The 27,796-nt window shown below is 43.9% G+C and overlaps 1 protein-coding gene across 1 annotated transcript; it reads left to right on the top strand.

The window, feature by feature from the left end:
• Positions 1–8,421: 8,421 nt before the first annotated feature.
• Positions 8,422–25,467, top strand: LOC116976256 (p53 apoptosis effector related to PMP22). Its single transcript, XM_033025968.1, has 3 exons — positions 8,422–8,771; positions 22,620–22,757; positions 24,595–25,467. Exons 1-3 carry the CDS (start codon positions 8,576–8,578, stop codon positions 24,807–24,809), a joined length of 549 nt encoding a protein of 182 aa, XP_032881859.1. The 5' UTR covers positions 8,422–8,575; the 3' UTR covers positions 24,810–25,467.
• The last annotated feature ends 2,329 nt before the right edge of the window (positions 25,468–27,796 follow it).

Raw genomic sequence — 27,796 nt, 5'->3', positions numbered from 1 at the left:
TTATACTGCATCTATCACGCATCTGCCCACTCACTCAACCTGTCCAGGTCACTCTGCAACCTCCTAACATCCTCTTCACAGTTCACACTGCCACCCAGCTTTGTGTCATCCGCAAACTTGCTAGTGTTACTCCTAATTCCCTCTTCCAAATCATTAATATATATGGTAAACAGTTGCGGCCCCAACACCGAGCCTTGCGACACTCCACTCGCCACTGCCTGCCATTCTGAAAAGGACCCGTTCACTCCTACTCTTTGCTTCCGGTCTGCCAACCAATTTTCTATCCATGTCAACACCCTACCCCCAATACCATGTGCTCTAATTTTAGTCACCAGTCTCCCGTGTGGGACCTTATCAAAGGCTTTCTGAAAGTCTAGATACATTACATCCACTGGCTCCCCTACATCCATTTTACTTGTCACATCCTCAAAAAATTCCAGAAGATTAGTCAAACATGATTTTCCTTTCATAAATCCATGCTGACTTGGATTAATCCTTTTACTGCTATCCAAATGCCCCATTATTACCTCTTTAATAATTGACTCCAGAATCTTTCCCACCATCGAAGTCAGGCTAACTGGTCTGTAATTCCCCGTTTTCTCTCTCGCTCCTTTCTTAAAAAGTGGGATAACATTAACTATCCTCCAACCCACAGGAACTGATCCTGAATCTATTGAACATTGGAAAATGATCACCAATGCGTCCACTATTTCTAGAGCCACCTCCCTGAGGACCCTGGGATGCAGACCATCAGGCCCAGGGGATTTATCATCCTTCAGTCCCATTAGCCTACCCAATACTATCTCTTGCCTAATGAAAATTTCTTTCAGTTTCTCGACCACCTTAGATCCTCTGTCCTCCAGTACTTCTGGGAGATTGTTTGTGTCTTCCTTAGTGAAGACAGATCTGAAGTACCTGTTCAACTCTTCTGCCATTTCCTTGTTCCCTTTTCACCCGTGTTTACCTTCAAAGGACCCACATTTGACTTTTCTCTTCTATTTCCCTTAACATATCTAAAGAAGCTTTTACTGTCCTTCTTTGTATTCCTGGCCAGCTTCCCTTCGTACTTCATCTTTTCAGCCCGTATTGCCCGTATTGTTTCCTTCTGTTGTCCTATGAAAGTTTCCCAATCCTCTGGCTTCCGGCTACTCTTTGCTGTGTTATACATCTTTTCTTTTAGTTGTATTCTATCCCTAACTTCTCTTGTCAGCCACGGTTGCCTCCTACTCCCCCTTAGGATCTATCTTCTTGTATGCAAAATATTTTTTTGCAATGTTTCTCAGTACACCAAAAATAATAAACCAATACCATGGCCTCACAGCACCAGAGCCCCCAGTTTGATCCTGATCTCGAGTACTCTCTCTCTGTGTGGATTTTGCACGTTCCCCTGTGATCGCGTGGGTTTCCTCCGGGTGCTCCGGATTCCGCCAACATCCCAAAGACATGTGGATTTGTGGGCGAATTGCCTCTATAAATTGCCCAAGTGTAGAGAGTAGATGTGGAAGTGGGATCACAGAGAACTAGTGTGGACAGATGATCGATGGTAGGTGTGGACTGGGTGGGCTGAAAAGCCTTGTTTCTGTGCCGTATCTTTCAATCAATCAAAGAGGGGAAGTTGTTCCTGAGTCTGGTGGTACATGCTTTCAAGCTGTTTTAAGAATTTCATTGCTCTATCTGGGTTCATTATTCTTCTGCCAGGTGGGAGTGGGGAGAGGAGGGAATGACCGTGGTCCTTGGTGATGCTGGGTGCTTTCCCGAGGCAGCATGAAACATAGAAACATAGAAAATAGGCGCAGGAGTAGGCCATTCGGTTCTTTGAGCCAGCACCGCCATTCAATATGATCATGGCTGATTGTCCAAAATCAGTACCCTGTTCCTGCTTTCTCCCCATATCACTTGATTCCGTTAGCCCTAAGAGCTAATCCTAACTCTCTCTTGAATAGTCCAGTGAATTGGCCTCCACGGCCTTCTGTGGCAATCTTCTTGTGGTAGAAATAGAAATGTCGGTGTGCGCATTTTGCCCATAACTTCAATTTGATTGGTCTATGACAAATTATTGGTAGCATCTATGCCTTGGAACTTGAAGCAGTCAACCATTTTCTCTTCCATATCATTGATGCTGATTGGGGCATTGTACTCCAACACTTCCTGAAGTCAATAACTACCAACTTTGTCTTGCTGACACTGAGGGTTGTTGTCCTGACACCATGTTACTAAGCTCATTATCCTCTTCTTCTCATCTTTATTCAAGATCCAGCCCACCACAGGCCTCGGGATTGGAATTGAACTCACTACCTACAGTGCCACACACAGAGCTGTGGTGCCGTCTGAACTGCAAAGAGAATGACAATGATGGAAGGAGGAGAGGTGATGGGGTAAAAAGGTAGGAAACCTCCGTAACTTCTCATTGTAAACCAACAAGCTAACCAATTGTTGGGTGGAGGGAAGGAGCTGGGGTTGAGGAGCCTTCTGATGGGGAATAATGAAATCCCGAGGTGTCCCAAGTTAGGAAAGTAATCCAGAGACTCTTTCAAGAAGGCTCCGTAAACATTTCCATCTCCTCAGCAACCCTGGTCTCCCCCTGTCACAGATATTCCCTCCATCCTTGCCCCAACCTTAAAACTGACCTGCGCTTTGCCAGTCCTGACAAAGAGTCTTGGACAAACATTAACTCACTTTATTCTGATGCTGTTTGACCTGCTGAGTGTTCTCCGCAGTTTTTTGGCCGTTTTTGTTTTTATTGGAAATGTTCTTCCCTTCTCACATTCATAAGAGTCTTACAGCACAGAAACAGGCCCTTCCGTCCTCCATTTGAAGTTTACCATATAAATGTGAGATGTTGTACTTTGGGATCCAGGGCAGGACCTTCCCAATGAATGATAGGGTCCTTGGGAATGTTGCAGAGCAGAGGGATCTAGGAGTACAAATAAATAGTTTGCCGAAAGTAATGTTGCAAGTAGATAAAGGTGAGGTGAGGAAAAAGTGAAAACATTTATGAGGCTCTTGGCTGGGCTTCCTGTAAGGAGCGGCTGAGCAGACTTGGAATTTATTCCTTGAGGCACAGGAGGAACATCTTGTAGAGAGGTGTGTAAAATCATGAGAATAGGTGGGTGAATGCACAGCTTTTTCCCCAGAATGGAGGAATCAAGAATAGAGGGCATAAGTTTACAGTGAGAGGGGAAAGATTTAATAGGAATCTGATGGGCAATTTTTTTCACCTCGTGCAGTTGCACAGAAAGGTACCTGGGTAGGAGTTGGTTTAAGGGATGAGTGACCAAAGGAGTTGTGGAGGGAGCGATCTCTGTGGAAATCAGAAAGGGATGAGGATAGGAAGATGTGAATGGTAGTAAGATCACGTTGAAGGGGGTAGATATGTTGGAGAATAATATGTTGGATGCGGAGGCCATGTTGAGGTGAAAGGTGAAGACCAAGGGAACTCTATCTTTGTTTTTTTGGGGGGCATGGGAAGCGAGAGCAGAACTACAGGATACAGTGGAGAAATTGATGAGGGATCCATCTATGACAGCAGCGGGGGAACCCATGTTTATCTCGGAAGTCCCAGAACGGAAAGCCTCGAAGCAGGTGTGGAGGAGGGAGAAATTGAGAGTAGGTGATTGCGTCGTTGCAAGAGGCAGGTGGGAGGATGTGTAGTTCAGATAACTGGAATTCAGTGGGTTTGTAGTAGACGTCAGGCGATAGTCTGTCCCCTGTCATGGAGACAGAGAGATCAAGAGCGGGGAGAGTGGTGTCAGAGCTATTCCGTGAATTTGAGGGCAGGGTAGAAGTTAGTAGTAAAGTTAATGAAATAGACAATAGACAATAGGCAATAGGTGAAGGAGTAGGCCATTTGGTCCTTCGAGCCAGCACCGCCATTCAATGTGATCATGGCTGATCATCCCCAATCAGTACCCCGTTCCTGCCTTATCCCCATATCCCCTGACTCCGCTATTTTTAAGAGCCCTATCTAGCTCTCTCTTGAAAGCAAATAAGAAAGCAATGAGTTCTGCATGTTCTGCAGGAGGTGAACCCGATGCAGTCATTGATGTAGCAGAGAAAGGGTTGGGAGTGGTGCCAGTGTATGCATGGTTGTAGAGGTTGCAGGTTTTGGAAACACTCCTGGAGTAGTCTTGCCGATAACTGCAAGTGCACTTTGGTAGTTACTGCAGCCACTGCATACCAGGAAGGAATGGATGTTCAGGGTGACATATGAGGTACCAGTGAAATGGGCTGCTATCTCCAGGATGGTGGTGAGCTTCTTGAGAGTTAATCGAGGCAAGTGGAAAGTGTTACATCCAACTCCAGACTTTAGCCCTGGAGACAATAAGAAGGCTTTGGATGTTGGAGGTAAGTCCCCTGGTCCCAATATGTAGAGATTCTCTTAAGCAAGCTTGAAAGAGAAATGGAGTTATGGTGGATAGATTTCAGGCAATGTGGGAACTGAGGACTACGTCATTGGTGTTGTTCGAGGTCAGCATTTACAGGGTGCTATTGTAACACTGCAGTTTCATGGACATAGTATCAGCACTATTGGTGCCACACCCAACCCAAAGGCGTAGGTTGGGTGTGGCACCAATCAGTCATCAAGGTGCACAGTGAGTTTCTGGAGCCTGAGTAAAAACAGAAAGAACTGCAGATCGTCATCAGGTCTGACAGCATTTGAAGAGGGAGAAACTGAGCTGACGTTTTAGCCTGAACGAAAACCTGAGGAAATGGTGCAAAGAAGGGGGAAGGGTGGAAAGAACAAAGGCAGAGATGAGGAAATTGAAAGATAAGGCAGTGCTGTTGCTGACAGAATGGGGAAGGCTTGTTAATCATTGCCCGATCTCTAGAGTAGAGTGAGGTGAATGAGTCCAAAAGAAAAAATGCTTGCATTGTGGAGGGTATATGCAACGTGCTGCCAGAGAATGTAGTTGAGGCAGGTTCGATAAGAGTATTTGAAAGGCACTTGGACAGGTACAAGATAGGAAAGATTTAGAGGGATATGGCCAAAAGGGGGCAAATGGACTATCTTATATTGGCATGAACGTGTTGGGCCGAAGGGCCAGTTTCTATGCTGTATAACTCTATTGATCTATGCTGCTGCTCAAAATATGAAAGAAAAGCAATAGTCAGCAAGGCAGATGTCTAGAGCAGAAAATTCCAGAGATTTACCACCTTCTGTAAGATCCAGCAAGATTCTCCAACTAATGGAGATATCACCACATCTACCCTGTCCTGCCCCTCGAGATCTTAAATCTTTAAATCAGATAAACCTTCATTCTTCTGTAATCCAAAGTATCTCAATCTAATTTTTTTTTAGCCACTCATAATAGGGCAACCTTCTCCTCTCAGGAATTAGCCTAGTGAATTTCTTTTGAGCCACCTCTAATGCCAGAACATCCTTTCTTGAATAGGGGGACCAAACCTGTGATGAATAAGGTGGCCTCACCAACACCCTGTACAACTAGAATACAACTTCCCTATTACTAAACTCCAACCTCTTGAAACAATGTCATTTACCTTCCTAATCATTTGCTGTGCTGCCCACTAATTTTTTGCAATTTGTGTACAAACACATCCAGATCCTTCTGTACTTTGCTCATCTGCAATATTTATTTTAACTAACTGCCCAAAGTGCATGGACCTCACCTTTTCCAACATAAAATTCAATTTGTCAAGTTTCTGCTGATTCACTCAACCAGTTCTGTTGCAGAGTCCATTGATCTTCATCATAGTATGTCCCCCCTCCACTTTTCTTGTCGTCAGCAACTGGGATATCTTATATTTGTCGGAACCTTATGAAAATGAGACAAAGGGGATGGAGATCAAGGAAAATGTAGAATAGACCATTGTTAGCTAGGAGAAGGTAACAACAAAGCAAACAGAGATAAAAGGTAAACGAGGATAGTCAGACTAGTCGGAGAAGGGGGGAGGGATTGAGAGCGAGTGAAGGCAAAGGTTATCATTTATACCGGATAGCCCGACTGTCTTAGTGCAAGCCGAAGTATGTTGCGCAATTTCTTTACGAAGTCCATCATAGAATCAGTCTAAAGGGTTCCGACCTAAAATGTTGTCTGTCCATTCCTTCCACAGATTGTGATTGGAATTATGATGTTGTGGCCATTACAGAAACCTGCTTGGGAGAGGGACACAACTGGCAGCACAACTTGTCTGGACTTCGATGTTTCCTTACACAGTATGTTGATAGTCAAGGAGGGAATACTCTGGACCTTGTATTGGGAAGCGAACCTGGCCAGGTGTTGCGGTGGAAGAATAACTTGGAGATAATGATCACAACTCCATAAGTTTCTTGAGTTTTTGGCCCTGGCTGTGATTTGTTCTGGACATTTTCATAACTCTCTCCTGACTCTCAGTCTGAAGAAGGGTCTCACCCAAAACGCCATCCATTCCTTTTCTCCAGAAATGCTTCCTGACCCGCTGAGTTAGTCCAGCATTTTGGGTGTACCCATAGGTTTTAAGATTGTTTTGAATAAAGACAGGTCTAGATGTTAAGGGAAGATACTGGTCTGAAGAAGGGCTTCGACCCGAAACGTCACCCTTCCCTCTCCAGAGATGCTGCCTGTCCCGCTGAGTTACTCCAGCTTTTTGTGTCTCTCTTTGTACTTAACTGGAGCAAGGCAGATTACAATGCCATTAGACAGGAGCTAAGGATAGATTGGAAGCAGTTGTTATTGGGTAAATCCACAGATGACATGTGGGAGTGGTTTAAAGTTCAGCTGATCAAAATGCAGAATCAGCGCCCTGAGAAGGGGTAAGGATGGCAAGGTAAGGGGACAGTGGATGGCCAAGGAAGTTGTAAACTTGGTCAGGAAGATAAAGGATGCACATGTCAGATTTAAGAAGGTAGCATCAGACGGGGCTTATGAGGAATATAAAGTGAGTGGGAAAGAACTCAAGCGTGTGATTAGAAGGGCCAAAACAGGCCATGAAATGTCTTTGGTGAGTGAGATTAAGGAAAATTCCAAGGCTTTTTATAGATACATTAAAACTAAGAGGGTGACCAGGGAGAAGGTAGAACTGCACAAAGATAAACGAGATAATCTATGCTTGGAGTTAAAGGATGTAGGTGAGGTACTAAACCAGTACTTTGCATCTGTATTCACTGAGGAGAAAGGAGGGCAGCGAGATCAGTGTGGAAAATACGAATATGCTAGGGTAGGTTGAGCGAGGCGGTGGTGCTGAAGCTCTTGAAGATAGGTTCCCTGGGCTTGATGGGATCTATCCCAAGTTTTTGAGGGGAGGTAAGAGGGGCCTTGATGAGGAACTTTGTTTCTTCTCAAGCCACAGGTGATGTCCCAGAGGACTGGAGAGAGGCCAATGTTGTTCCTTTGTTTAAGAAAGGAAGTAGAGAATCCAGGGAACTATAGGCCAGTGAACCTTACATTAGTGGTAGGGAAACCATTGAAGAGGAGTTGCTCCCATTTGGAAGAGAATGTGCTAATAAGCGAGTTCGGTATTCCAACTGCGCATGCCCAAGTCATAGGTCACTCGCTATAAACACTCTCGGCAACCGTGCCGTCTCATGCACACAGACCTGCACCTCATCCACAGCCAGGATCGAACCTGGGTCTCCGGCGAACCCACCCAAGGTTTCCGTGCGGTTCCCGGGGTTTTTTGTCAGTCTCCCTACCTGCTTCCACTACCTGCAACCTCCAGAAACCACACAGAAACCATGGGTTTGGCGCAAAGTCTCCAGAGGTTTCTGTTCAGGTTTCCTAAGTGGGACAGGGGCATTAGTTTGTTGACAACACCAAAATTGGAGGAGTTGAGGACAATGAGGAATGCTGTCAGAAGATACAATGGGATTATAGATCAGCTGCAGAAATGGGCAGAGAAATGGCAGATGGATTTTAACCAATATGAGGTACTGCACTTTGGGAGGTTGAATATTTTTGGGAAGAGTATACAGTTAAGACCATTATCAGTGTTGATGCGCAGAGGGATCTTGGAGTTCAAGTTCACAGCTCATTAAAGGTGGCAGCACATGTAGATAGGATAGTAAAGAGAGCGTATGGTATACTTGTCTTCATTGCTCTGGAGCACATTATTGACACATATTAGATAGACATACAGTATGGAAGTGCAGGGAATAGAGGGATATAGATCATAAGGAGGCAGATGGGATGAGTTTGACTAAGCATCATTGTCGGCACAAGCATTGTGGGCCGATAGGCCGTTCCTGAGTTCTATGTTCTGGGTGATGCCTGGCCCGCTGAGTTCCTCCAGCACTTTATTTTTTTGCGCAGAGTCCACAGTAGTTATTTGCTGAGTGCGTGAGTTTGACAGTAAACTCGACTCGATGGAGTGTGCGAAAAGTCGGCAGAGTCGTGGTGCCGAGAGGGTTAATCCCAGCTGCCTGGCGGTTTGTAACTTGATCGTGCAAAGCTCCGAGAGAGTTGCTGCCCCTCCCTGGGGTGTTGGTCACCGGCCCGACAGGTCTTAGTTTGTGGGCTGTGTGTCGTCGGCACTCTGTACAAGGCGAGGCTGCAGTCAGTCCGTGAGTGAGTGAGCGAGTGAGTTGCCGGGGCCCCAGGAGATCCGCGTTGTGTTGTGTTGATCCCTCAGCTGTGTAACCATGTTTAAATGCGGACTCGCCTTCCCCCGCTGTCGCTGGATCCTGCCCTTGCTGCTGCTCCTGGCCATTATCTTCGACATCATCGCGTTGGGGGCCAGCTCGGGATGGGTGGACTCGAAATATCACTATGCCTCTCTGTGGCAACAGTTCCGCGGCAGGGAGCCTACGTGGGAACCGTCCGACCTCATGGAGTACGGTAAGGGGGTGAGGGAGACGTCTGAGAGAGAACGAGAGCGCAGTAAGAGAGTGGTGTGTGGTGGGTGGGGTGAAAGAACGGAGAGAGAGGTTTGAGAAATAACGAAGAGAGAAAAGATGCGAGAAAGAACGGAGAGGGATGGAGGGAGAGTAAAGATGTGAGGGAAGAACGGGGAGGGAGGGGGAGGGGAGAGGAGAAGAACGGGGAAAGAAGTCTGAAGAAGAAAATGACAGCAAAGGAATGGCAGAAAGAACTGGAATGCGAGTTTGAGAAGAGTGTTAAGTGAAAGAAAACAATGGGAAAGCGAGAGAGAAAGTATAGGGAGCAATATAGAGAAATGGGGAAGAAGAGGAGAAAGTTACTGAGAATGCATAATGTGAGAAAGAAGAAACATAGAAACATAGAAATTAGGTGCAGGAGTAGGCCATTCGGCCCTTCGAGCCTGCACCGCCATTCAATATGATCATGGCTGATCATCCAACTCAGTATCCCGTACCTGCCTTCTCTCCATACCCCCTGATCCCCTTAGCCACAAGGGCCACATCTAACTCCCTCTTAAATATAGCCAATGAACTGGCCTCGACTACCCTCTGTGGCAGGGAGTTCCAGAGATTCACCACTCTCTGTGTGAAAAAAGTTCTTCTCATCTCGGTTTTAAAGGATTTCCCCCTTATCCTTAAGCTGTGACCCCTTGTCCTGGACTTCCCCAACATCGGGAGCAATCTTCCTGCATCTAGCCTGTCCAACCCCTTAAGAATTTTGTAAGTTTCTATAAGATCCCCTCTCAATCTCCTAAATTCTAGAGAGTATAAACCAAGTCTATCCAGTCTTTCTTCATAAGACAGTCCTGACATCCCAGGAATCAGTCTGGTGAACCTTCTCTGCACTCCCTCTATGGCAATAATGTCCTTCCTCAGATTTGGGTGAGAAGCGTCAGGGATTGGGTGAGAAAGGAGTCAGAAAGACGTGAAAGAAAAGGGAGTGAGAGAAACAAAGGGAGCGGAGGAGAGAAGGTAGAGATGTGAAAGAATAGAATTGAGTGAAACAGTAGGGTGAAGTGAGATAGATCAGCCATAGATTGACTGACAGTGAACAGCTGTTGTTTGGGCAATTTTCTGGTCAGGTCAATAATATACATTTTAAAGAATGTCTGTAAGTCCATAAAAACAACTTTCTGCAATCTAGTTACCTTTCCAAAATATAATTAGGTTCATTGGAACTTTAAAATTCATGGTAGTTCTTTTAATCATATCCATTCATTAAAAAATATCCAAGATCTTTATTCACAGTTATAAACTAGTGATTTCCCATCCTAAGAGATGTCAGGTTGATTATTTTTTTTATTACCCTCCCTTTGTTAAATAGCAGTGGGACGGGTGCAATTTTCCTGCTTTGATGATGGTTCAAAAATCACAAGTTTGGTATTGCCATGAAGCGAGTTTCCACACAGCAGAAGATGTCTGCAACAGCCTGCAAACCCATCGTGCTGGTCTCCCAGACATTGTGCAGGCTGGGTATGGGTCAGACATTCATAACTTGCATATCACTGTACCTGATACACGTGGTGATAAATAAACCATTGAACAGCACCTGCAAGACTTGTTTGGATGCTACTTTTATCATCATTTTGATCAATTCCTGTACGTGAAAGTAGCAGCGCAAGCAAAGACAATGGTAAAGAAATAATTGGTATGGGAGAGGCAAGAGAAGTGACAGGAAGGGGCTTTGGCAATGATCTTGGCTTCCTCTCTAGTTGCAGGGAAGGTCCGAGAGGACCAGGGGATAATCAATGTTGTTCCTTTGTTTGAAAAAGCAACCGGAAATAATCCAGGAAATTCTAGGCCGTGGAGCCTCACACCAGTGGTAGGAAAGCTATTGGAGAGGATTTACTCGCATTTGGAGGAGAATGGGCTAATTATGGAGTCAGCATGGATTTGCACGCAGCAAGTCGTGCCGATTTTGTAGAGGCGATGAAACCGATTGATGAGGATACCACAGTGGATGCCATCTACATGGATTTTAGGAAGGCATTTGATAAAGTGTTAGCCGATTTTGAAGATTAAGATACACGAGATCCATGGTGCCTTGAAGTTTGGATTCAGAACTGGCTTACCCATAGACGTCAGAGGGTAACGGTGGAAGGGTGTTATTCTAGTTGGAGGTCTGTGTCCGGTGGTGTTCCACATAAATCTGTGCTAGGACTTCTGTGGTGTGTAAATATGTAAGTACTGTATGTGTATGTGTGAGGACCATGAGCAACTGTGGGATGTTGACTTTAGAAGGTTGAATAAAAATATACAATTAAAGCAAAGACTCAACAGTGTTGATGTACGGAGGGATTTTGGGGTCCAGATCCATAACTTCCTGAAACTGGCAATGCAGGTAGATTGAGTGGTAAATAAGGTATATGGTCTACTTACTTCATTGGTCAGGGAATTGAGTACAATAATTAAGAAATCGTGTTATAAATTATATAAAACTTTGGTTAGGCAGTATTTGTAGTCTTGTGTGCAGTTCTAGTTGCCCCACTACAGAAGGCTTGGGGAGGGTGAAGATGAGGTTTATCAGAATGCTGCCTGGATTAGATGGTATTAGCTATAAGGAGAGGTTGGGCAAACTTGGATTGTTTTCTCACTTTAGAGGTTGAGATGTGACATGATGGAAGTATATAAAATTACTAGAGGTACAAGAGAAAATTATGAGGAGGATGCTATGAGAATGCAGGGTGACTTGGTCAGGTTGGGTGAGTGGGCAGATGCAGTTTAATATGGATAAATGTGAGGGTATCCACTTTGGTAGCAAAAACAGGAATGCAGATTATTATCTAAATAGTGTCAAGTTGGGAAAATGGGAAGTACAACGGGATCTGGGGGGTCCTTATTCATCAGTCGATGAAAGTAAGCATGCAGGTACAGCAGACAGTGAAGAAAGTGAATGGCATGTTGGCCTTCATAACAAGAGGAGTTGAGTATAGGAGCAAAGAGTTCCTTCTGCAGTTGTACAGGGCCCTAGTGAGACCACACCTGGAATATTGTGTGCAGTTTTGGTCTCCGAATTTGAAGAAGGACATTCTTGCTATTGAGGGAGTGCAGCGTAGTGGTGGGATCTTATTGAAACATATAAGATTATTAAGAGTTTGGACACACTAGAGGCAGGAAACATGTTCCCGATGTTGGGGGAGTCCAGAACCAGGGGCCACGGTTTAAGAATAAGGGGTAAGCCAATTAGAACGGAGATGAGGAAACACTTTTTCACACAGAGAGTTGTGAGTCTGTGGAATTCTCTGCCTCAGATGGTGGTGGAGGCCGGTTCGCTGGATACTTTCAAGAAAGAGGTAGATAGGGCTCTTAAGGATAGCGGAGTCAGGGGATATGGGAAGAAGGCAGGAACGGGGTACTGACTCGAAGGGCCGTATAACCTACCCCTGCACCTATTGTCTATTGTATAAATAGGATAGACAGAATTTTTTTAGAGGGCAGAAATATGAATGAATGAGTGAAGCCCAGTTTTACTTGTAGAGTTAGTTAATAGCAGGGGTGGGGCAATTGACCATTTACAAGTGAGTAATGTAGCTGGAATACACGATGATGTGATGTTCAATTTAAAAGCTCTATGGGTGGAGTGAAAGGCTCGTTTGGTTACAAGGAACTTTGTTACACTTAGTTGCCTTGCAGTTGCCTGCCATTTTACTTCACCTTCGTGCTCCCACTCTGACATCATTGCCACATTATAATGAGGCCCAATGTAAGCCTAACTAACTCAATATTAATTCAACAATTTCAGTTAGCTCGTTTTCTCTGTTTGAGTCAGAAATAGCCAGTTCTGCTATAGGGTCAACCACTGGTAATATTTGTTCAGTCTTCCTCTCTCTATGCCTGTGACCCGATCTGATGGGCATTTTCTGCATCTTACACTTTACAGCCTTTCCAGGTTCCTTTTATTTGCGTTCTTGCTCTCCAACTTCCCTCATTAAGCTATTGACAGCTAATCACCATGGCAACCCTGGCCCCACCCTATCCAGGATAATCCCTTTATTCTATTCATCCTTCCCCACCCGTGCTGCAACTCAAAGCTTTTCCCTATTCTGACAACGAATCTCCAACCTGAAACGTTTCCTTTCTCCACAGATGCTGCATGATGGTAGTTTCTAGCACTTTCCATTTTTATTTCAAATTTCCAACATATGCAGTTTTTTTTCTATCTCTCTTTTCTCTCCTCTTGCCTCTTTTCTATATAACCATATAACAATTACAGCACGGAAACAGGCCATCTCGACCCTCCTAGTCCGTGCCGAACACGTATTCTCCCCTAGTCCCATATACCTGCGCTCAGACCATAACCCTCCATTCCTTTCCCGTCCATATAACTATCCAATTTATTTTTAAATGATAAAAACGAACCTGCCTCCACCACCTTCACTGGAAGCTCATTCCACACAGCCACCACTCTCTGAGTAAAGAAGTTCCCCCTCATGTTACCCGTAAACCTTTGTCCCTTAAGTTTTCCCCCTCCCTCCATTCCTATCCTCTCATTTTCCTCTCCCTTCCATTCTTTTGGCCCTCTCTCGTTCTCCCATTCTCCCTTCTTTCCATACAGACACCAGTCTCTTCCCTCTTCAACTTGTCTCATATCCAAAACACAGCACCTGAAGCTCTCAGCCAATGGATAATGACAGTGGCAAAAGCAGTGGAGATTGGATAGGAACAACATCACTCACAATGAAGCTTCTTAGTGAATCTGGAAGCAACACACCAGTTTGTAATGGAGCTTCCTTGTAGCAGAAGAAGCAAGAATACACTGAGGATGGGCAACCAGGGCAACATCCTTCCCACAGAGGAACCAATGTACTTTTACACCTCAGAAGTATGTTTATGTTCAGGATGCCCCAGTGAAAACTGAATTGAAATATGAACATTATGCAAAGACACAGCGGGTAACACATGTGTAAAGAGAAACAGCTAATGTTTCGGGTTGGGAACTTTTATTATGTCCATAATATTAATACCTCCTGTCAGTTAGTCAATTTCCTAACTAGGAAATTTTTCTTTCATATATCTTACATTAAACCCTCAATTTAGATCCTCTCCTTATGAATAAAACAGAAGGGTCTAGATAGATTCATAGATAGATGATAGACACAAAATGCTGGAGTAACTTAGCGGGTCAGGCAGCATCTCTGGAGAAAAGGAATAGATGGCGTTTCAGGGTCGAGACTCTTCTTCAGACAGGTCTGAAAAAGGGTCTCAACCCAAACCATATAAATAACCATATAACAATTACAGCACGGAAACAGGCCATCTCGGCCCTACAAGTCCGTGCCGAACAATTTTTTTCCCTTAGTCCCACCTGCCTGCACTCATACCATAACCCTCCATTCCCTTCTCATCCATATGCCTATCCAATTTATTCTTAAATGATACCAACGAACCTGCCGCCACCACTTCCACTGGAAGCTCATTCCACACCGCTACCACTCTCTGAATAAAGAAGTTCCCCCTCATGTTACCCCTAAACTTCTGTCCCTTAATTCTGAAGTCATGTCCTCTTGTTTGAATCTTCCCTATTCTCAAAGGGAAAAGCTTGATCGCATCAACTCTGTCTATCCCTCTCATCATTTTAAAGACCTCTATCAAGTCCCCCCTTAACCTTCTGCGCTCCAGAGAATAAAGACCTAACTTGTACTGCATCTGGGATGCTAACCTAATATGTATATAAGTGCTTATGTATAGTGATACTTGCTCTGAACTGTATACAAAAATGAATTTCACTGTACCTTGGTACATGTGACAAAGTAACATACCATTGAGCTGGAGAATATTGGTGGTTGGCATTTTAGTTTAATTATTGACACATGTGCTGAAAAACAGTGAAAAGCCTTTTTGTTGCACGTTATCCAGTCAGTGGAAAGACTATCTATGATTACAATTGAGCCGTCCATGGTTTACAGATACAGAATAAAGGGAATATCTTTCAGTGCAAGGGAAAGTCCAATTAAAGAAGTCTGAGGGTCTCCAATGAGGTAGCAAAGACATTTTGAAAGATAATGTCACAGTGAATGGGCTTCTCTGTGGGCAGGTAACAGAATCAACCAGGCTTGCTCTCCCACCTTCAGACAAGGAGGGTTTAAGCTCGGGCTTAGCCAACAGTGGACAGATCGAACGTCTGAACCACCACCACCCATCCTCTCTGTGCTCATTGCTGCTGGGTCGAACCTCATCTCCCCAGTCCACATGATACAGAGAGTGCATTGCGAACAGGAATCTTTCAATGTGTAAGAAGGAACTGCAGATGCTGGTTTAAACTGAAGATAGACACAAAAAGCTGGAGTAACTCAGCGGGACAGGCAGCATCTCAGGCGAGAAGGAATGGGTCAAGAGGGATGAAATACTGTTTTCTATCGATAAGTACAGATTCTCAAAGTATGATGAGCCAAGTTCCAGCATCAGTATAGCCGCAATGTATAAAGCCAGAAGCCAACCAACAGTTCTAGTGGTGAATTTTGGAGATGCTCCCTTACTGTGCCTGCCAGACAAAATGAGTCAGACTGGTTAAATTCCAGGCTCTTTCGGCTTGACTCTTTACCACAGCATTCTTGTTTGGCATTCTTTTCAAGTTACTCTTTAATACAATCTCTGTATGTCTGTGAACACATATCCCTTTATTATAAATGAGAAGAATGTCAGCATTAGTGCAAATTTACTCACAGAAAAATGTTGACTACAAGTGGTTCATTTTTTGTTGGGAGTGGGAAATAGGTTCTGGAATTTGAGAGCAGATAACCTGAGGGTGACAAGGTGGCACAGCGGTAGAGTTGCAGCCTTACAGTGTCAGAGGCCCGGGTTCGATCCTGACTACGGGTGCTGTGTGTATGGAGATTGTGCCTTTGCCCCATGACCTGCATGGGTTTTCTCTGGGTGCTACGGTTTCCTTCCACACTCCAAAGACGTACAGGCTGAAGAAGGGTTTCGGCCCGAAACGTCACCTATTTCCTTCGCTCCATAGATGCTGCTGCACCCGCTGAGTTTCTCCAGCATTTTTGTGTACCTTCGATCTTCCAGCATCTGCAGTTCCTTCTTGAACACGGCTTGTAGGCTAATTGACTTGGCATAACTGTAAATTGTCCCTAGTGTGTGTAGGACAGTGTTGGTGTGCGGGGATCACTGGTCACTGTGAACTCGGTGGTCCGAAGGGCCTGTTTCCACTCTGTATCTTTAAACTAAACTAAACTAAAATGGACTTGGGGGAAGAATGAAAGGGTTGGGGGAGGGGAACAACATGTGATGGTGAAGAATGAAAAGGGGTTCAAAAGAATTGACCATAGGATATTTTCCTGTTATCAATGCTGATGATTATAGAAGGAATGAGCAAATTCTACCATTTTTCATAAGTAGAATAAACATACTGAGGAATGTGGAAACTTTTTTACTTGTATATAGAATATTTCTAATAAAAGACAGTTGGACAAATACATGGTTAGAAACGGGATACGGCCTATAATGGGACTAGCACAGTTAGGCATCTTGGTCAGCCTAGACAAGTTAGGCCAAACAGCATGTTTTTATGTTGTATAACTGTTATTCTATATATTGGCCTTAGTGTCCATTTGCTGAAATATATCACTTGTTTGTTATCACAGTGAAATAAGGAATTCTGTTATAGGCAAGGCAGTGAAGGTGGTTAACTTTGGATCATAAATGATAGGAGCAGAATTAGGCCATTCAACCCCATTAAATCTACTCTGCCATTCAATCATGGCTGATCTATCTCTCCCTCCTAACCTTATTCTTCTGCCTTCTCCCCATAACCTCTGACACCTGTATCTTAGTGGGCTCCTTCTATACAAGATGGGATTCCGCTGTGCAGTAAGTTCAGGGACAAAGAGACCAATGTATTCAATTTCCTTTTTTAAATTTCAAAATATACGTAAATAATATCAAACCATACCAACAGCACATTCAAATAAATGTTTTCATCACACATCATATAATTCCTATATGTTTACATGCACATTATCAGTAATCATTTTCTTCAAGTGATTTATGATACTAATCTAAACCAGTGTATCAAGGAATCGTACAACACGGCAGCAACCTTTCAGCTATTCCAGACTGTACCAACCATCAAACACTCAAATGCACTAATTATATACTGTTCCCATTTTGTTTTCGCCATCTTCCCAGATTCTACCCTTTGTCTGTTCTGGTGAGTGGGGCAGAGGTTCCAGGGGACATATTCAGAGAATGTGCATCTCTCTAGTATTGTGTAAACATCCGCATCCGGTGATGGCTGAGGTAGGGAACAGGGGGAGGAATTTAATTTGGACCTACTTCTGCGTGGGTGTGCCAAGAGGAACGATCAGCTTCGACCAGTCTCAGAATGGGGAGAGTGCTGTTCCTCCATGACTGGTAATTGAATCAGTTTTCTTTCAGGTTTGTGCATCTTTTTCTGACTGAAACGTAGATTTCAGTATTTTTTGTCACACAGCGTGGAAACAGGCCCTTCAGCCCCTTGGCTCAGTGCTGACAGTGAAGCACCCGGTTGCACTAACTCTCACAAACTCCATTTCACTCTCCCTTCATTCCCCTGATTCTACCACTCACCTATTCAATAACGACAATTTACAGCAGTTCAATTCACCAACCAACACACTTGTTTAGGATGTGGGAAGAAACCGGAGCACCCGGAGGAAACCCAGAGTCACAGGGGAGAGTGCCCAAACTCCACACAGCAGCAGAGGTGTAGATTGAACCCAGGTTACCAGAGCTGAGGGATAGTTGTTCTGCCAGCTGCACCACTCTGCCCCACGCCTGTGACTATTAGTTTAGTAACGGTATGCAGCATTTTAGCATTAATTTCAGGTTTGCAGCATCCGCAAATGTTATTGATTTCCATATTTTAATCATTCTTTTGATAAAATATATCATATAGCCTTGTGAATTAGTAAGTAAATGATTTGCATTTGTGATCCCATTTACATTTCATTTTGATTCTCCAGTAAGTTTTATGTCTGTTGGGACAGTAGGAAGCAAAGGGCCTTCAAGAGATGTCTTCAAGAGAGGGCACCACTGTGGTACATGGCGGACGGTTTGGAAAAATATGAGATTATCCACTTTGGTGGAGAAAACTGGAAAGCTGACTACCTTTTAGGTTGCGAGAGATAGAGAATTGTTGATTATCCAAACAATCTGGATACTCTTGTACACAGGTTACTAAATGGTAATATGCAGTTACATCAATTGATACATTTAGGTTGTTGTAAAGATCCCTTACTATAATTATATAGCATCTTAGAAAAACCTAACTAGATAATTATGTAAACCTTTGATCTCCTTACCCTAGAAAAAGACTAAGCATGTGGGAGAGATTTGCCAGTGGTTGCTCAGTCATTCATTTTGTTGAACATTTTATGGGATAGGGCAAGAAATTGGTATTGAGATGGAAGGCTAACCGTTATTCCTGCAGCCGCAGGAGATCTAGCACCTGTCCGACTACCACCTTCCCCACCACCAGCAACAACAGGAGATGTGACACTTACCCCTGTACCTCCTTCCTCACTTCCATCCAGGGACCCCAGCAGTCCTTCCAGATGAGACAGAGGTTCTCAGGAAAATATGGAACATGGAAGTATGATGTTGTGGCGATCAGTGAAACATGGTTGCAGGAGGGCTGTGATTGGAAACTAAATATTCCAGGATTTCGTTGCTTCAGGTGTGATAGAATTGGAGGGGCAAGAGGTGGTGGTGTTGCATTGCTAGTCAGGGAAGATATTACAGCAGTGCTTTGGCAGGATAGATTGGAGGGCTCATCTAGGGAGGCTATTTGGGAGGAACTGAGAAGTGGGAAAGGTGTAGCAACACTTATAGGGGTGTATTATAGACCGCCAAATGGGGAACGAGAATTGGAAGAGCAAATATGTAAGGAGATAGCAGATATTAGTAGTAAGCACAAGGTAGTGATTGTGGGAGATTTCAACTTTCCACACATAGACTGGGAAACACATTCTGTAAATGGGCTGGATGGTTTGGAGTTTGTAAAATGTGTGCAGGATAGTTTTTTGCAGCAATACATAGAGGTACCTACTAGCGGAGGGGCAGTGCTGGACCTCCTGTTAGGAAATGAGACGGGACAGGTGGCGGAGGTATGCGTTGGGGAGCACTTCGGGTCCAGTGATCACAATACCATTAGTTTCAATATAATTATGGAGAAGGTCAGAACTGGACATAGGGTTGAGATTTTTGATTGGAGAAAGGCTAACTTTGATGAGATGCGAGATGATTTAAAAGGAGTGGACTGGGACATTTTGTTTTATGGGAAAGATGTAGAAGAGAAATGGTGGACATTTAAAGGGGAAATTTTAATGAGTACAGAATTCTTTATGTTCCTGTTCGGTTGAAAGGAAACAGTAAAAATTGGAAAGAGCCCTGGTTTTCAAGGGAAATTGGACATCTTGTTCGGAAAAAGAGGGAGATCTACAATAATTATAGGCAGCATGAAGTAAATGAGGTGCTTGTGGAGTATAAGGAATGTAAAAAGAATCTTAAGAAAGAAATTAGAAAAGCTAAAAGAAGATATGAGGTTGCTTTGGCAAGTAAGGTGAAAGTAAATCCAAAGGGTTTCTACAGCTATATTAATAGCAAAAGGATAACGAGGGATAAAATTGGTCCATTGGAGAAACAGAGTGGGCAGCTATCTGCAGAGCCAAAAGAGATGGGGGAGATATTGAACAATTTATTTTCTTCGGTATTCACCAAGGAGAAGGATATTGAATTATGTGAGGTAAGGGAAACGAGTAGAGTAGTTATGGATACTATGAGTTTCAAAGTAAAAGAAGTACTGACACTTTTGAAAAATATAAAAGTGGATAAGTCTCCAGGTCCTGACAGGATATTCCCTAGGACATTGAGGGAAGTTAGTGTAGAAATAGCCGGGGCTATGACAGAAATATTTCAAATGTCATTAGAAACGGGAATAGTCCCCGAGGATTGGCGTACTGCGCATGTTGTTCCATTGTTTAAAAAGGGTTCTAAGAGTAAACCTAGCAATTATAGACCTGTTAGTTTGACTTCAGTGGTGGGCAAATTAATGGAAAAGATACTTAGAGATAATATATATAAGCATCTGGATAAACAGGGTCTGATTAGGAACAGTCAACATGGATTTGTGCCTGGAAGGTCATGTTTGACTAATCTTCTTGAATTTTTTGAAGAGGTTACTAGGGAAATTGACGAGGGTAAAGCAGTGGATGTTGTCTATATGGACTTTAGTAAGGCCTTTGACAAGGTTCCTCATGGAAGGTTGGTTAAGAAGGTTAAACTGTTGGGTATAAATGCAGGAATAGCAAGATGGATTCAGCAGTGGCTGAATGGGAGAAGCCAGAGGGTAATGGTGGATGGCTGTTTGTCGGGTTGGAGGACAGGTGACTAGTGGGGTGCCTCAGGGATCTGTGTTGGGTCCTTTGTTGTTTGTCATGTACATCAATGATATGGATGAATGGTGTGGTAAATTGGATTAGTAAGTATGCAGATGATACCAAGATAGGGGGTGTTGTGGATAATGAAGAGGATTTCCAAAGTCTACAGAGTGATTTAGGCCATTTGGAAAAATGGGCTGAAAGATGGCAGATGGAGTTTAATGCTGATAAATGTGAGGTGTTACACCTTGGCAGGACAAATCAAAATAGGACGTACATGATAAATGGTAGGGAATTGAAGAATACAGTTGAACAGAGGGATCTGGGAATAACCGTGCATAGTTCCTTGAAGGTGGAATCTCATATAGATAGGGTGGTAAATAAAGCTTTTGGTATGCTAGCCTTTATAAATCAGAGCATTGAGTATAGAAGCTGGGATGTAATGTTAAAATTGTACAAGGCATTGGTGAGACCAAATCTGGAGTATGGTGTACAATTTTGGTCGCCCAATTATAGGAAGGATGACAACAAAATAGAGAGAGTACAGAGGAGATTTACTAAAATGTTGCCTGGGTTTCAACAACTAAGTTACAGAGATAGGTTGAATAAGTTAGGTCTTTATTCTCTGGAGCGCAGAAGGTTAAGGGGGGACTTGATAGAGGTCTTTAAAATGATGAGAGGGATAGACAGAGTTGATGTGATCAAGCTTTTCCCTTTGAGAATAGGGAAGATTCAAACAAGAGGACATGACTTCAGAATTAAGGGACAGAAGTTTAGGGGTAACATGAGGGGGAACTTCTTTATTCAGAGAGTGGTAGCGGTGCGGAATGAGCTTCCAGTGGAAGTGGTGGCGGCAGGTTCGTTGGTATCATTTAAGAATAAATTGGATAGGCATATGGATGAGAAGGGAATGGAGGGTTATGGTATGAGTGCAGGCAGGTGGGACTAAGGGAAAAAAATTGTTCGGCACGGACTTGTAGGGCCGAGATGGCCTGTTTCCGTGCTGTAATTGTTATATGGTTATATGGTTAATATTGTCCGTGACTTTTGAGACTAGGGAAGAAATTAGTAGTGAAGATGATGAAATACCCAAGTTCTGCACAGGTGCAGGAGGCAACACCAATGGCGCTGGCAATGTAGTTATGTGGAGCACAGTTGGGAGTGGTGCCGGAGTAGGTTTGGAACAAAGCCATTCCAAGTAGTCAACAAAAAGGCAGGCATAACTAGGGTTCGTAGTTTCCCCATTAATTTGTAGACATTGGGAAGAATCAAAAGAGAAGTAATTTAAGGCAGTACAAGTTCCACTAGGTGGAGGTGCACGCTAGTAGAGTGGAACTGGCTGGATCCATGTTCTGGAAATAAATTAGAGCCTCAAAGCCTTGCCCTCATGATACTGTCCATTCCCTCCAAAAATGCTGGTAAACTCACTGCGTTCCTCCAGCAGATTTATTGTTGCTCCAGATTTCTGTATCTGTAATCTTATGGCTCAACTAAAAATATATACATTGGAGTGGGCAATAGGGATGTTCATCTGTTCAATAGTGGGAAGATAATAGAATAGACAATTGGTGCAGGACTAGGCCATTCGGCCCTTTGAGCCAGCACCGCCATTCAATGTGATCATGGCTGATCATCCCCAATCAGTACCCCGTTCCTGCCTTCTCCCCATATCCCCTGACTCCGTTATTTTTAAGAGCCCTATCTAGCTCTCTTGAAAGCATCCAGAGAACCCGCCTCCACCGCCCTCTGAGGCAGAGAATTCCACAGATTCACCACTCTCTGTGAGAAAAAGTGTTTCCTCGTCTTCGTTCTAAATGGCTTACTCCTTATTCTTAAACTGTGGCCCTGGTTCTGGACTCTCCAACATCGGGAACATGTTTCCTGCCTCTAGCGTGTTCAAACCCTTAACAATCTTATATGTTTCAATGAGATCGCCTCTCATCCTTCTAAACTCCAGAGTGTACAAGCCCAGCTGCTCCATTCTCTCAGCATATGACAGTCCCACCATCCCGGGAATTAACCTTGTAAACCTACGCTGCACTCCCTCAATAGCAAGAATGTCCTTCCTCAAATTAATTGTTTTTCCATACGTCAAATAGTAGGAACATACGCAAAGTTCACTCTGTGGTAACTGTAACTCCGTACTAAGTAATAAATGGCATCAAAAGCACATAAGACTGATGACAGTGAATAATTCATAAAAGGAGAGAGAGAGAGCGAGAGAGAGAGAGAGAGCGAGCTAATTCTACCATTTGTTGGGCTGACTATATGTATATATTCTGGCCGTTTGAATTTGATAACATTCCAGGAGTTTGTTCACATGCAAGGCATTCGTAAATAGACACAAGATGCTGGAGTACCTCAGTGGGTCAGGTAGCATTTCCAGTCCTGTCCGAGGCTCTGGGTTAACATTTTGTCCTTTCTTTTATTTGTCTAAGGTTGGGCACAGGCAACTGCGGCCCTGATGATCATCGGCTTAATACTGTTGATCATCTGCTTCATCCTGTCCATCGTGGCTTTGTGCAAAGAGCGACCTAGTCTGCTGAGAGTAATTGGATTCATCCTCTTCATTGTTGGTAAGAGTATACTATATATCTGTTTTGGGCATGTACCCTCCCCCCCACTTCTCCCTCAGGCTCTGACCACCTCTTGGCTTGAGTATTTCTTCCCTCAATACCCTGAACACTCTGCACCCGTGTACACACTGCTCTGTCCCATAACCTAGCAGCTACCAGACGTGATCACTAGTGTATGCCAAGGGTGTTTATTTGTCATAGGGACTGGTGATGAACCAACTTTATAGGTATATTAGGTGCAACAATATGTACCCAATCCATTATCAATTATTTGAGGTAAACCAGATCATAGTGCAAAATTTAAAGTATATAATGCAAGGTTTAGTTTAGAGATACAGCACGGAAACAGGCCCTTATGCCACCAAGTCCGCTCTGGGTTTCCATAAGATCCCCTCTCATCCTTCTGAATTCCAGTGTATACAAGCCCAGTTGACCCATTCTTTCATCATATGTCAGTCCTGCCATCCCTGGAATTAACCTGGTGAACCTACGCTGCATTCCCTCAATAACAATAATGTCCTTCCTCAAATTAGTAGACCCAAATTGCACACAATACTCCAGGTGCTGTCACGGGGAGAACGTACAAACTCCGTGTAGACAGCACCCGTTGTCAGGTTCGAACCCGTGTTCCCTGGTGCTGTAAGGCCACAACTCTACCGCTGTGCCACCTTTTTATTCTGCAGTAGTTCGGTGCTGAGGTAGGGTTCTTGTTTGGGATGTACAGATTGATTCAAGAACCTGATGTTTGATGGGAAGAGGCCGTTCTTCAACTTGGAGGTAATGGTTCTCAGGCACCTGCACCTAATCCTAATGGTAACAGTGAGACGAGAGCGTGGCCAGGGTGGGGTGGGACGATGAAAGTGGATGCCTTCTTGGGGCTGAACTTCCTGTCGATCCCTTTGTCCCAAATAAGTGGTTCCCAGTCTTGATCCGCATTGCCCTGACTGATATTCTCAGCCATTCCAATGTCATCCCAACTAGGGATAAACCATGAACTGCCTCTCCCTGTTCATGTAAAGTTGGGAAGAGCTACTGAGACATTGGAAATCAGGCTGAACAGTCTGGGAAGTATACAAGATTATGAGAGGCATAGATAGTGGATAGTAAAAATCTGTTTTCCCTTGGAAGACCTATCAAAGAAAAGGGGGCACAGAGTTAAGGTGACAGGAAAGAGTTTTAAGAGATCTGAACGATAAGGTTTCACACAGAGAGCGATTGATATCTGTAATTCACTGCCAGAGAAGGTGGTGGAATCTGATATCATCACTACATTTAAGAGGCAATGATATGAACCTAAAGTGAGCCAGTGGTTTTAGTGTAGATGGGCAAAAAGATTGGCATGGGCTGAAGGGCCCCTTTCTCTACTCTATAGCTCTAAATAGCAGCCAGCACCGCTACCATTTCTGATAGTGTTGACCCTGGAGCAGAGGTCCCGGGCTTCAGTTTGCCCCAACGGCAGTGGCCTTGGTCTCAGCATGACTGCACAGGCTGTGAACAATATGTCCACTTTCTCCCAAAGAGTCCAAAACCATGGAACACCTCACAGCAGGCTGCCCATCGGGATCATTTGTTGATGTGCAGCACTTTAGGTTCTACAAGATCTCCTCAGCCCCATAGTCAGGCACGGTTGGTTGGTGGTTGTGTGGCCTTTCTTTGCTGCTGAGCTCCTTGTTTCATGATTGGCACAAATGGCAGGTCAAAATGCAGAGGTCATTTTTGTCACTATTTCCCATCTTTCCCCACCCCCCAGGCAACCTCACCCCCCCCCCCCTCCTCATTGTAAGGAAGGCTTCCGATTAAACCTGAATTGTTTTCCTCTCGCCCATCTCTTCCGCAGTCCTGCTCCAGTTCGTGGCGCTGGTTATCTACCCAGTCAAGTTCACCAACGTCCTGGTCCAAAGCGGAGCTTACGAGTACAGCTGGGCCTACGGGTTTGCGTGGGGCGCCACCATCCTGACGATCGGCTGCGGCATCTTCTTCTGCTGTCTGCCCAAGTACGAGGATGACCTGTACGGTCTGACCAAGCCCTACTACATTTACCAGTCAAACTGATGATGGCCAGGAATCTTGCATCCTGCTGCCGAGGAACTCCGCTGGTGCCTTCTTCCTGCATCTTCAGTGACTCATTTAGAATGCACGATAAAGACTCTAATCCCTTTTATTAGGCTCTTGCACATGTTATCATTCGATTAACTGAATCTCACTTTAATGTTAAAGTAGTTTGCTTCAAATAGTTGGTTATGGGGAGCGAGAGGGAAGATGCAAATTGAATGTGGAGAGGGAGCATAAATGTAAAATTAGCACAAAAGGCAATTGGCATCTCGTCTGAACTTGAACATTAAATGTACCTCCATCTCTTCCGCTTCTGGCGTCTACTCCAAATAATATGCATTTGGAGATGTGTGCCTAACTGTAGGTAGCAGGAATATTTGGGAAATATCGAGTTAAGGGAGAGATTATTGTAAAATAAACTCAATTAAGGGATGGGAATATAACCAGAATTATCGCAGAGTGGACTAATTTTTAAAGGCTGTAAAATATGTATTGGGTGATGAATGCTATCGCTTTATATGTTTAAATAATCAAGTAAAAGTTATGTTACTCATTCAGTTTTGGGGGTAGGGAGAAGGTTTCTTAAAGTCGTATTGTACAAACGGTATTAGCATTGGTAGCTTTCAACCAAGTGTTTTATTAAACGGTCTAAAATCTACTCACTGATTTTCATTTTATTTCCACTCTGGAATATGAGGCTAAGATCATTCCTTTTTAGGAAAGGAGATTAGTGAAAGGGTGCAATGAATACTCATTTGTTGAATTATTACTGGGGATTTTCATTGTACAGGGTCCCTGGGCAATGTCAGTGACTAATTAACGTAAATGAAAGGTATAGGTGACCCTTGCACTCCAGCCAGTTGGGTTATGGAAATTTGCACTTGGATTCATAGAAACATAGAAAATAGGTGCATGAGTAGGCCTTTAAGCCAGCACCACCATTCAATATGATCGTGGCTGATCATTCAAAATCAGTACCCCATTCCTGCTTTCTCCCCATATCCCTTGATTCCGTTAGCCCTATGAACTATCTCTCTCTCTCTCTCTCTCTCTCTCTCTCTTGAAAACATCCATTGAATTGGCCTTCTGTGACAGAGAATTCCACAGATTCACAACTCTCAGGGTGAACAAAATTTTTGCTCATCCTATGGCTCATCCTATATCCTCATAATGGCCTACCACTAATTCTTAAACTGTGACCCCTGGTTCTGGACTCCCCTAACATCAGGAACATTCTCGGATTCACACCCAAACATTTGAGATTTTAGTTTGTTTAGTTTAGAGATACAGCACGCAAACAGGCCCTTCGGCTCACCAAGTCTGCACCAACAAAGCGATCCCCGCACATTAACATTACCCTACACACACTAGGGACAATTTTACATTCATACCAAGCTAATTAACCTACAAACCTGTACGCCTTCAGTGTGTGGGAGGAAACCGAAGATCTCGGAGAAAACCCACGCGGTCACGGGGAGAACATACAAACTCCATACAGACAGCACCCGCTGTCGGGATTGATCCCGAGTCTCTGGCACTGTAAGGCAGCAACTCTATCACTGTGCCACCGTGCCGCCCTTTGGTGCAAACACGATGGGCTGGAACCCCTCTTTCCATGCTGTTTGACTATAACAACACATTTTCAGTAATCTAGTCCATCTACCACCTTCTAACCTACTTGGTTAACGCCTCTGCATCTTTATACACTGTGTCTTCATAACTCGCTTTCTACCCAGTTTGGCACAATCAACAAACTTAGATATGCCGCACTTTCTATAGAGATAAAATAATAATGTTGTAAGACTTTGGGTAGAGAGGAGTAGGGCTAATTTGTGATATACTAATATACATTTGAAGCACAACAGGCAATATGATCCAACTGTGGCTAACAAGAGAAAATAAAGATGGTAGGAGATGGGGGCTGTGTGTTGTAAACTGAACAGTTAGCTAGAGGATCAGAAACATTTTAGAATTCAGCGAAGGAGGATTTGGATAAGGAAAAGAAAAGAGAATCCAAGAATGATCAAGCAAGCAACAAAAAAGAGGTCTCAACACTCTTATGTCTGATCAACAAGGGTTTATGTGGATTTTTTAAAAGAGATCTGAAAATGTTAAAACACTCGTGTTTAAGAAGGAACTGCAGATGCTGGAAAATCGAAGGTACACAAAAATGCTGGAGAAACTCAACGGGTGCAGCAGTATCTATGGAGCGAAGGAAATGGGCAACGTTTCGGGCCGAAACATTGCCTATTTCCTTCGCTCCATAGATGCTGCTGCACCCGCTGAGTATCTCCAGCATTTTTGTGTCCCTATGTTAAAACACTCAGCAGGTCGGGGAACATCTGTGGAAGGAAACACAGCATTAACATGTCAGGCTAAGGACCCTTCACCAGAACTGCGAAAGAGAGACAATAGTAGATACATAAGAAACTGCCATCTCTCCTGCCAAAACAACTCTCCCTCAATGTCAGCAAGACAAAGGAGATTGCGATCGACGTCAGGAAGCGAACCAGTACACACACCCCAGTAGACATTGATGGTGCCAAAGTAATGATCAAAAGCTTTAAATTCCTAGGAATGAATGTCATTACCAATTTGTGCTGGACTAGCCACATCAATGCCTCTACTTCCTTAAAAGGCTTAAGAAATTCAGCATGTTCCCAAGTCACCAACATTTACAGATGCACCATGATAGCATTTTATTGGGATGCATCACAGCCTGGTTTGGGAACAGGTCTACCCAAGACCACAATAAATTGTGGAGAGTGTTGGATGTAGCCCAAACCATCACGCAAACCAACCTTCCTTCCATTGATAGGCACAAAGTGCTGGAGTAACTCAGCACTAATTTCAGACAGTGAAACATAGAAACATAGAAAATAGGTGCAGGAATAGGCCATTCGGCCCTTCGAGCCTGCACTGTCATTCAATATGATCATGGCTGATCATCCAACTCAGTATCCTGTACCTGCCTTCTCTCCACACCC

The sequence above is a fragment of the Amblyraja radiata genome, chromosome 8 (assembly GCF_010909765.2).
Source record: "Amblyraja radiata isolate CabotCenter1 chromosome 8, sAmbRad1.1.pri, whole genome shotgun sequence".
NCBI classification, from domain to species: Eukaryota; Metazoa; Chordata; class Chondrichthyes; order Rajiformes; family Rajidae; genus Amblyraja; species Amblyraja radiata.
This window is presented reverse-complemented; position numbering and strand designations above follow the sequence as displayed.